The 12,020-nt window shown below is 41.1% G+C and overlaps 1 protein-coding gene across 3 annotated transcripts in view; it reads right to left on the reverse strand.

Moving 5' to 3' along the window:
* The window catches only part of SEC11A (SEC11 homolog A, signal peptidase complex subunit), a 49,549-nt gene that overhangs the window by 5,828 nt on the left and 31,701 nt on the right, over positions 1 to 12,020 (reverse strand). For all 3 annotated transcript variants that reach the window (XM_010369867.2, XM_030931155.1, XM_030931156.1), the window contains 2 exons: positions 11,455 to 11,604; positions 4,740 to 4,859 (listed from right to left, as the gene is read on the reverse strand). In XM_010369867.2, the coding sequence (XP_010368169.1) occupies positions 4,740 to 4,859; positions 11,455 to 11,604 (270 nt within the window). The remainder of the gene's footprint in view (positions 1 to 4,739; positions 4,860 to 11,454; positions 11,605 to 12,020) is intronic.

Raw genomic sequence — 12,020 nt, forward strand, 5'->3', positions numbered from 1 at the left:
AGCAGATTAGTGGCTGTCAGGGGCTACAGGAAGTAGAGGATGGGGAGTGACTGCTAATGAGTACAAAGTTTTATTTTTGGGGTGACAGAAATGTTCTGGAATTAGATAGTGGTGATGGTTGCACAATCTTGTGAATATACTGAAACCCACTGAATTGTAGTCTTTAAGATGGTGAATTTTATATTCTAATATATGTGAATTATATCTCAATAAAAAATTTTTAAAATTATTTTAATTTAGAGCCTTAGGACTCAACGTAAAATTTTTTTAGCGTGCAGCTGTTAAAAATAAGAGAGAGAGACCAGCCTGGCCAACATGGTGAAACCCCATCTCTACTAAAAATACAAAAAATTAGCTGTTTCTACTAAAAATACAAAAAATTAGCTGGGCGTGGCAGCACACACCTGTAATTCCAGCTACTCGGGAGGCTGAGGCAGGATAATCCCTTGAACCTGGGAGGCAGAGGTTGCAGTGAGCCGAGATTGTGCCATCGCACTCCAGCCTGGGCAACAAGAACAAAACTCTGTCTCAAAAAAAAAAAAAAAAGCATAAAGGAGGCCAGGCACAGTGGCTCACACCTGTAACCCCAGGACTTTGGGAGGCCAAGGTGGGAGGACTGCTTGAGCCCAGGAGTTCAAGACCAACTTGGGCAACACAGGGAGAACCAATCTCTACAAAAATTTAAAAAATTAGCCAGGTGTGATGGCATGCACCTGTGATCCTAGCTACTGAGAAGGCTGAGGTGGGAGGATTGCTTGGGCCTATGAGGTAGAGGTTGCAGTGAGCCACAATTGTGCCACTGCATTCCAGCCTGGGTGATAAGAGTGAGACGCTGTCTCAAGAAAAAAAAAGCATGAAGACATACGTGCTACAGTAACAGACTTGCCTGTGGAAAAGCTCTATTCTCGAGATTTGGGTACAGCCTGACTTTGAAATACCAGTTTAGTGTTTTATAAACACAATTTCCACAAAAGAAAGTGTTACATTCCATTATGTGTCAAGCTCAGTAGAGGTACAATAAATGGAAAGTAAATTTATATAGCTAAGATTCTGTGCTCCTGCTGTTCATGTCTTAGTTATTTTTTTTTCTACAGAAACTTCCTTAATGCAGAGAGTACCAGACTATTACATTTTTTAAGTATAAAAAGCTACAAAATGGTCTATATTTTCAATGTTGGGATTTTAAAAATAGCACCAAATAGTGTGGAATTTTTTCTTGACAGAGTCCCGCTCTGTCGCCCAGGCTGGAGTGCAGGGGCGCGATTTGGCTCACTGTAAGCTCCGCCTCCTGGGTTCACGCCATTCTCCTGTCTTAGCCTCCAGCGTCACTGGGACTACAGGTGCCCGCTACCATGCCTGGCTAATTTTTTTGTATTTTTAGTAGAGACAGGATTTCATCGTGTTAGCCAGGATGGTCTCGATCTCCTGACCTAGTAATTCGCCTGCCTCAGCCTCCCAAAGTGCTGGGATTACAGGCATGAGCCACTGTGCCCGGCCAGAATTTTTTCAAAAATTGTCCAGAAGACAAGTTACTTGAGTGAAAGCACATCTCCTCTAACCTTTCGTAGGATGATGCATCTTTTACCCAAGCAATGGGCCAGAGTGAGTAGACAGAGCTGTAATGAACACTTAAGAATCGAGACCCAGGCTCGGTGTGGTGGTTCACGCCTGTGGTACCAGCACTTTAGGAGACTAAGGCAGGCAGGTCACTCGAAGCCAGGGGTTTCAGACCAGCCTGGCCAACATGGCGAAAACCCATCTCTACTAAAAATAGAAAAAATCAGCCAGGAGTTGTGGCATGCACCTGTAATCCCAGCTACTTGGGTGGCTGAGACATGAGAATCATTTGAACCTGAGAGGCGGAGGTTGCAGTGAGCTGAAGATTGCTCCACTGCACTCCAGCCTGGGCAACAGAGCAAGACTCTCCAGCCTGGGCAAAAGAGCAAGACTCTGCCTCAGAAAAAAAGAAGAAGAAGAAAAAAGAAGACTCAGATAAAGGAACACTCAGTTGTACTGGCAGGAGCATAAATGAAACAGGCTTGGCAAAAGTTGTCAAAAGCCTTAACATATGAGTATGCTTCACCCAGTAATTCCACTTCTAGGAATTTATTCTGAAGAATGGTTGGGCAGAAATGCTGAGATACACGTAACAAGGATGTTTATCATAACATTGTTCACAATAAAAAAGCTGGAAATAATCAGAACACCTAACAAAAGGAGACTGACTGAATAAAACCTATCTATATATTCATAGGATACAGTATATGGTCTTTCCATACAGTGGAATAGCAGACAGCTTTGAAAATGATGATATGATGGGAAATATATTGATTTGTAAATATGTAGTGATTTTTTGGGTAAAAAAGGGTTATAAGACAGTGTGACCACTCTCCTTTCATATACAAAATGCATTTATATTTGTATAAATATGTACATACTAGGGCTGAGTGCCACAATTCATGCCTGTAATCTCAGCACTTTGAGAGGCCAAGACAGGCAGATCACTTGAAGTTGGGAGTTTGAGACAGTATGGCCAAAAAATCGAGACCCCGTCTCTACTAAAAATATAAAAAATTAGCTGGGCGTGGTGACACGCACCTGTAATCCCAGCTACTCGGGAGGCTGAGGCACGAGAATCTTTTAAACCCAGGAGGCAGAGGTTGCACTGAGCTGAGACCATGCCACCCGCACTCTAGCCTGGGTGACAGAGCAAGACTCTGGTCTCAAAAAAAAAGGCAAAAAAAATGTACATATTAATATTTTTATCTCTACACATAAAGGCTAATACAATGCAAACCAAAAAGTTAATAAATATTTATGGAGATCAAGAAAAAGGAGACAAGAAGTGACTTTGCTTTTTGATTATTGATATTTCCTTTATGTTTCTACATGAATCTGTACATTTATAATCTGAGGAAAAACAAAAAGGCTCAAAGAGATTGGTGAGTTTAAATAACCACATTAGCAGCATCTTGGGAACTGAGGAAGATGGGGACTAGTATTTCTCAGAAGCACTGATGACCTAATTTGGATTATGAAAGTATTTTTAGCTCCATCAAAGGAAAAGTTCTTTAAAGTGGGGACATACTAAAAAAACAACAGGCTGGGCGTGGTGGCTCAAGCTTGTAATCCCAGCACTTTGGGAGGCCGAGACGGGCGGATCACGAGGTCAGGAGATCAAGACCATCCTGGCTCACACGATGAAACCCCGTCTCTACTAAAAAATACAAAAAACTAGCTGGGCGAGGTGGCGGGCGCCTGTAGTCCCAGCTACTCGGGAGGCTGAGGCAGGAGAATGGCGTAAACCCGACAGGCGGAGCTTGCAGTGAGCTGAGATCCAGCCACTGCACTCTAGCCTGGGCGACAGAGTGAGACTCCGTCTCAAAAAACAACAACAACAACAACAACAACAGCTCTGCAGCAGGCAAAGCACAATGATACCTGTTCTGATCTGATCTCTTTGGCCCCAAACTGAGCATCTCTCATGCTGTAACTGAGGAAGCTTTCACTTAGCAACTCATACTTCCTTCTCTGTGGGAACTGCGTTTCTCAGGCCTGTTTACTGGTGTAATAACTCTATATCCATACAGTCTGTTCTAGGTCAAAAGGAGCAGAGGTTCTGATAGTGGCAAAAGTGCCATGTGGCATCTAACTAGTGAGAATTGGCAACTATCCATTTCACAAATGTTATGCTAGTAATTTTTGTATGATGGTTAAGATGGACTATGCAGCCAGCCACTTAGGATCATGAGTGTAATCTTAGATACATAACCTAACTCATTTACGTTTCCTCATCTGTAGAATGGGAATATTAGGGTTGTTCTGAGGTTAAAATGTGGTAATACTTGTAAAGCACTTAGAATGAGTCTGGTACACAATAAGCCCTAATAAACGTGAGTTATTGTTAATACTATTAATAACATTAAGGGAGCAACAATGCCATACTTCCTTAATACCAACAACTTACAATTCCTGTCCTCCACTGAACTGTTCTCCTGATAAAATCTGAAACAAACAGGCTTAATATAACTTTTTAATTTCATTCAACCTCATCAACTTCAAGACTAGAAATATTATGGATTAAATTAATATGATAAAACTAATTTGGATGAACACTTTGAGTTGCTGACTCAGTACTTCTTAAGAAATATAAGTTTGTGGTGAAACCCCATCTCTACTAAAAAATACAAAAATTAGCCAGGCATGGTGGCGGGTGCCTGAGGCAGGAGAATAGCTTGAACCCAGGAGGTGGAGGTTGCAGTGAGCTGAGATCGCGCCATTGCACTCCAGCCTGGGTGACAGAACAAGACTCCATCTCAAAAAATCAGAAAAAAAAAAAAAAAAAAAAAAAAAAAATGTAAGTTTCATGAGGCAGGATTAATAGTGCTCTAGAGCCCCAGAGCCTAGCATAGTATGGACATAAGAGCACATGGAAGGTGCCCAATATTTCTTGAGTGAACCAAATAAGTAAACACATTTTTTAAAAATTATCACATCCAATTCACCATCTCATCACTAGTATTCTATTCTTTTATTGCACCCCAGTTCCTCACCTCTGGAGTAGTATACCTGAAATTTTAGACACTTTTTAAGAAGCAAAATTTTCAAAGGACACAATGGTGATTTGGTGGAACCAGAACCAAATCTCCATATTCAACTGTGTATGATCAAATAATATGATTGAGAGGGCCACACTTCAAGTGATATAAAAAGTTTGAGATGCTCCCCTCTATACTTACCCCCTGGCTCTCCCCACGACATCTTTTTTCTCTAGCCAATGTTGTCCTTGTTTATAGAGGCCTCGGTCATCAACCGCATTATTATCTCCTTTGGTCAAAAACTTGATATGCCCATTTTGCCTTAAAAGAGTAGAGGAAACCCAAGTCATCAAATACCTTCATGGCATTTAAAGCACAAAATCTGTTCTTGTTAACCAAAAATATTTGTGGCATTGGGCTATCTTATCACCATTCTAGTGCTGAAATAATTATTTATGGAGCTATACGAATGTTAATAGCTGTGTTGTTTATAAACGACTAAAAGCAAACTAAAGATCCAATATTAAGGAGGTCAAATATTATGTAAGTATTAAAATAATGGTATAGAAGAATATTTAATGACAAAATTGCACAAATGTTATTAAGTGAAGAATACAAAATAGCATGTTCAGTACAATCTCATTTTTATATTAAAATATATACACACTACCAATTTTCTGGAAGCACAAAGAGCAAAGGAACACAATAAACTATCTCACAGGATATAATTGGCAAGATACAGACTATGGGAAGCTACAGAATAACCCAGTTTCTCCAACTAATGACTTGCAAGGAACAAAGAAAGTTAGGGAAGTAACCTACAGATTAAACAACAGATGGCCAGGCTCAGTGGCTCATGCCTGTAATCCCAGCACTTTGGGAGGCCGAGGCAGGTGGATCACCTGAGGTCAGGAGTTCAAGACCAGCCTGGCCAACATGGTGAAACCCTGTCTCTACTAAAAATACAAAAATTAGCTGGGTGTGGTGGCGGGCGCCTGGAGTCCCAGTTACTCAGGAGGCTGAGGCAGGAGAATCGCTTGACCCGGGAGGCGGAGGTTGCAGTGAGCTGAGATCATGCCACTGCACTCAAGCCTGGGCAACAGAGCGAGACTCCATGCCAAACAAAAAAAACAAAAGACTATAAAGCCACATCAACTAATTGCACCTGAGGACTTTATCTGGATCCAGAAAGTTATGACACAATTGGGGATTTGAACAAATATCAAAAACTTGATGATACTAAAGAATTGTTTGGCCAGGCGCAGTGGCTCACTCCTATAATCCTAGCACTCTGAGAGGCCAAGGTGGGTGGATCACTTGAGCCCAGGAGTTCAAGACCAACCTGGGAAACATGGCAAAGCAAAAAATACAAAAAAGTTAGCCGAGCATGATGGTGTGCACTTGTGGTCCCAGCTGAAGTGAGAGGATCACCTGAGCCTGGGGAGACTAAGGCTGCAGTGAGCTGTGATCACATCACTGCACTCTAGCCTTGGAGACAGAGTGAGACACTGTCTCAAATAACAAATAATAACAACACAGGAGGGGAAAGAGGTGGGAGTAGAGAAGGAGCAGAATTGACTATATATTAATCATCACTGGGACAGTGATGATAGATACATGGGGGTTCCTTATACTCTTCTGTGCATGTTAGAAACTCTCCAAATTCAGAAAATAAAAGCAAAAAAAAAAAGGTATTAGACAAGATCTAAAATAAAACAGACCAATGTATAAACAGATCAGTGGATAAACAGTGGCTATCTATGGTTTTCTTTAGATTACCTTTATCTTCTTTTTTCTCCAACAAACATGAGTTACTTTTATATTAGGAAAAAATGTTAGCTTTAAAAGAAGAAATATCTCAATTCTTCAGATATGCCACGGTTTATAGGAATAGTATTTTGTTTTTTTGTTTTGTTTTGTTTTGTTTTGTTTTGTTTTGAGACAGAGTCTCACACTATTGCCCAGGCTGGAGTGCAATGGTGTGATCTCGGCTCACTGCAACCTCCGCCTCCTGGGTTCAAGCTATTCTCCTGCCTCAGCCTCCCAAGTAGCCAGGATTACAAGTGCCCACCACCACACCCAGCTAATTTTTTGTATTTTTCGTAGAGACAGAGTTTCACCATGTTGGCCAGGCTGGTCTCAAACTCCTGACCTCGTGATCTGCCCACCTCGGCCTCCCAAAGTGCTGGGATTACTGGCGTGAACCACTGTGCCTGGCCAGGAATAGCATTTGCTTGATCAGAAAATTATTAGTTTAATTCTACTAAAGAACCATGAAGTTTCTAGTAATTTTAAAATTTAATTGAAAGCAAAGTATATTTTATAGTTGATAAAGCCTAGCTGAAAATTAATTCAAGTGCATTTGGATTGACCACTGCAGTAAAAAGAAGAAAATTAGCTTCAGGTTTCTAGGGGCTAATATCCACTTAGATTCTAAGTCAGAAACTGGCTCACTAGATGTTAAATCTGCAGAGGAAACTAATTTGGGAGGTGTTGCAAACACCAAAGATGGTTAAGTGCAAACAGTCACATTAAAAATAAGATTCCAGTTAGAAAAAATGCAAATATATAGGGAAAAATAATCTGTAGCTGACAATTCAGTAAGTGAATAAAGGAAAAATTCTGAAGAGTAAAAGAGGACAGGTGCTAGGAGGGGCTCACTGCAAGAGTGAAAGTCAGGAGCAGCAGGAAGGAAAAGTGAATTCAACCCACAAAACAATACCAACTCCACACATGCAGAAAAGGCAAATCAGATATGAGGAGATAAAACCCAGGAAATGGGGAACTCCCCAGAAAAAGGAAAGGGTGCTAGAGAGATCTGGACTATTCCCAAAGACTTGATTTGCTGGCAAAACAAACAAATATACTAACGCACCCAATTTCCCCTTCTGGGATGTAATCAGGAGACACCACTATAGCTTTTCTGAAAAAGCATAGATATCCTTCATCTACTTAGTGGTGAAACAAATATTCTCTGGTGGCAACCAGCTCTTATTAGACTTATTTTTTATTTTTTTGAGATGGAGTTTCACTCTTGCCACCCAGGCTGGAATGCAACGGCACAATCTTGGCTCACTGCAACCTCTGCCTCCCGAGCAGTGGGGATTAAAGGCGTGCACCACCACACCCAGTTAATTTTTATATTATTAGTAGAGACAGGGTTTCACCATGTTGGTCAGGCTGGTCTGGAACTCCTGACCTCAGGTGATCTGCCCTCCTCGGCCTCCCAAAGTGCTGGGATTACAGGCGTGACCCACTGCACCTGATCTTACTAGACATATTAGGTCCTACTCCAGCATTTCACAAGGCATAGGCTCAAAATACTGAGTGAAGGCATATTTACATAGGATTTTTCCCTTGCTGGAACAAGGACTAAATATTTAATATTATCTACTTCTAGGGAGAGCAAAGAGTTTAGAATTTAATTCACCCATCATAATACTGTGAAATTAGGAAGAAGGAAATACCACTTTACAGATGAGAAAAAATAAGACCCCAAAAGCTAAATGGGTACAGAATAATATATCCATCTGCATGGGAAAAGCAAAGCTAAGGATTAAGTCACCCAATGGTAAAATTTCTCTTTCCAAATACTTAATCACATGCCAGTGTTGAATATTATCCAATTATAATATTTCCTGATATGGTTTGGCTGTGTCCCTACCCAAATCCCATCTTGAACTGGAGTTCCCATAATTACCATGTGTCATGGGAGGGACCCAGTGGGAGATAATTGAGTCATGGGGGCAGGTCTTTCCCAAGCTGTTCTCGTGATAGTGAATAAGTCTCATGAGATCTGATGGTTTTATAAATGGGAGTTCCCCTGCACATGCTATCTTGCCTGCCGACATGTACGACATGCCTTTGCTTCTTCTTTGCCTTCTGATTGTGAGCCCTCCCCAGCCATGTGGAACTGTGAGTCCATTAAACCTCTTTCCTTTGGTATGTCTTTATTAGCAGCATGAGAACAGACTAATACACCTCCCATAGGATGAACTTACTAAATGCATACATTTTGAATATTATTTGTCCCCATATTTAAGTGCAATGTTAATACTATTAAACCAAATGGGGCTGGGTGCGGTGGCTCACGCCTATAATCCCAGCACTTTGGGAGGCATAGGTGGGTGAATCATTTGAGATCAGGAGTTCAAGACCAGTCTGGCCAGCATGGTGAAACCCTGCCTTTACTAAAAATACAAAAATTAGCTGGGCATGGTGGCAGGCGCCTGTAGTCCCAGCTACTCGGGAGGCTGAGGCAGGAGAATTGCTTGAACCCAGGAGGCAGATGTTGCAGTGAGCCAAAATCGCACCATGCGCTCCAGCCTGGGCGAAAGAGCAAGACTCCATCTCAAAAAAAAAAAAAAAAAAAAACCCAAATGGTAACTCCGACCAGGTATTTCAGTCTCCCCAAAAGAAAAAAGAAAATTGAAATTTTCTAAATATTAACAGGGTCTGTTATCTACACAGGCCTGCAAGTTGAAGGTATCTCAAGAGTCTGAAATAAATCACCAAAAATTCCAGATTATAAGTACCATATTTAAAATCATCAGAATTCTTACACAATTATTTTAAAAATTTAAGGATTTTCCAATCAATACATTATCTGTCTATGAATCTGCCCAGAAACAGTTTTAAACTGAAGTCTATGACTCATTCAATTTCTTTTTCTTTTTTCTTTTTTTGAGATAGAGTCTTACTCTGTTGCCCAGGATAGAATAAAGTGGCATGATCTCGGCTCACTGCAGCCTCAACCTCCTGGGCTCAAGTGATCCTCCTACCTCAGCCTCCTGAGCAGCTGGGACTACAAGTGCACACCACTGTGCCTGAGAAATTTTTTTTTTTTTTGTATTTGTAGAAACAGGGTTTCACCATCTGGTCTAGATGCCCAGGCTGGTCTAGCGCTCCTGTGCTCAAGCACTCCACCCGCCTCAACCTCCCAAAGGGCTGGGATTACAGGCATGAGTCACCACGCCCAGGCAAACTCACTCAATTTCAAAGAACCATAAATAAAAATGGAGAAATTTTCCTCCAGCTTAAACAAGGCCTGAGCTCAGTTTGATTCTCTCTGATATATTTAGGGGAAAGTTGGTTCAGCTTTGCTCACAACAGGCAATGCTGAGAATGAACAACACAAATCCACTTTGAGAATCTGGAAAACACTATCTGCACTGAATAAACCTCTATAATTCCAGAATAAATTTCTTTTTTTTTTTTTTTTTTTGAGATGGAGTCTCACTCTGTCACTCAGGCTAGAATGCAGTGGCGTGATCTCAGCTCACTGCAACCTCAGCCTCCCAGGTTCAAGTGATTCTCTTGCCTCAGCCTCCTGAGTAGCTGGGATTACAGGTGCCCACCACCACGCCTGGCTAATTTTTGTACTTTTAGTAGAGATGGGTTTCACCATGTTGACCAGGCTGGTCTTGAACTCCTGACCTCAGGTGATCTGCCCGCCTCAGCCTCCCAAAGTGCTGGGATTATAGGCATGAGCCACTGCTCCCGGCCCCAAAAAAAATGTCTAAAAATTTAAGTTATTCCTTCCCAGTCAATAATATAATGTCACTTTAAATTATAGTATTTTCACATACATACTGACACTGGATTTTATTTAAAAAAAAAGCTGTCATATCTTTATTTCACCAATGAAGAAAGAACTCTTCTAAACTAGAATGTTTATAGGAATTTCAAAAAGCAATGGTTGACAGTTCCTTCTTCTTTAAGCGGAGGAAAAAAACAATTTTATAGGGTGGTAAAAATAAGATAGTATTTACAGAGAGCTTTCACATATTCAAGAACTAAAATCCAGGTGCAATGGCTCATGCCTGTAATCCCAGCACTTTGGGAGGCCAAGGCAGGTGGATCACTTGAGGCTAGGGGTTCGAGACCAGCCTGGCCAACACGGTGAAACCCTGTCTCTACTAAAAATACAAAAATTAGCTGGGTATGGTGGCACGTGCCTGTAATCCCAGCTACTCAGGAGGCTGAGGCATGAGAATCGCTTGAGCCCAGAAGGCGGAGGTTGCAGTGAGCCGAGATAGCACCATTGCATTCCAGCCTGGGTAACAGAGGGAAACTGTTTCAAAAAAAAAAAAAAAAAAAAAACCTAAATCATGCCTACTCTTTCACTTGTCATCTGTGTGTCATCCAGAATGCCTCCCTTTTCTTTCATTTCTTTGTTTTCTTTTATGAGACAGGGTGGAGTGCAGTGGCACAAACACGACTCACTGCAACCTCAAACTCCTGGACTCACACAATCCTCCCACCTCAGTCCTCCAATTAACTGGGACTACAGGCACATGCCACTACGCCCAGCTATTGATTTATTGACTGATTGATTGAGACAGAGTCTGGCTAATTTTTATATTTTAGTAGAGACCGGGTTTCACCATGTTAGCCAGGCTGGTCTCAAACTCCTCATCTCAGGTGATCCACCCACCTTGGCCTCCCAAAGTGCGGGGATTACAGGCGTGAGCTACCGTGCCTGGCCTTTTTTTGTTTTGTTTCATTTTAATAGAGAAGGAATCTCACCATGTTGCCCAGGCTGATCTCAAACTCCTGGGCTCAAGCCATTCTTTCACCTTGGCCTCCCCAAGTACTGGGATTGTAGGCATGAGTCACTGTGCCCAACCAGCAGATTATATTTAGGATCTATCCTTATGTCATAGTTTTTTGGAATTACATACAGAGTCACTGACAGGTTGGGAAGTAAAAGGGAACCAGGAAAAACCTTCAGGGAAAAATATGAACCAATAAATAATTATTTACAGTTTTCAAAATGTTCACTAAACTTTCAAATGGACTGGAAGATGGCCTAGAGGTTCCTCACTCTTTCACAGTCTTTAGGCTATCAAAACTAAATACCACAAACACTTAAACAAAAGCAGTTAGAAACAAAGATGATATACTTTGCACATACTTTTCATGAATCTTCAAGACTCGGTGAACTATAGGAATCTCTCTTCCTTCTATCCTAAAAACAACAATTTCTCCCACTCGTATGGGATCTTCAACTCGATTTGTTAGAAAGAGAAGATCTCCTCTATGAAATGCAGGTTCCATGCTGCCACTAGAAGGGAAAGAAGAATATAATAGCAAAAAGAAAGTATGAGATTAAATGTACTTTCCAAATTAGATATTCAACAAAATAAAAAATATCACTTCTGGAGTATACTCAATACCTTAACAACTATATCAACAGAAATGTGTATTGTTCTCAAAATATGGTTTCCTCAGACTAATAAGTTACGACAAAGGATTTTGTTTTAGTTATTAACCTTCACTAACTAGTTCCATTTCAAGTATTACTATTCAAAGAAGCTTAAATCTAGAAAAGGTCAGTGTTACTAATTCCTTCATCTTTTAAAATTTCTTTTTTTTTTTTTTGAGACAGAGTCTTGCTCTGTGCCCCAGGCTGGAGTGTAGTGGCACGATCTCGGCTCACTGCAAGCTCCACCCCCCCCAGGTTCACGCCACTCTCCTGAC

Source organism: Rhinopithecus roxellana, chromosome 5, assembly GCF_007565055.1.
Source record: "Rhinopithecus roxellana isolate Shanxi Qingling chromosome 5, ASM756505v1, whole genome shotgun sequence".
Lineage (NCBI taxonomy): Eukaryota > Metazoa > Chordata > Mammalia > Primates > Cercopithecidae > Rhinopithecus > Rhinopithecus roxellana.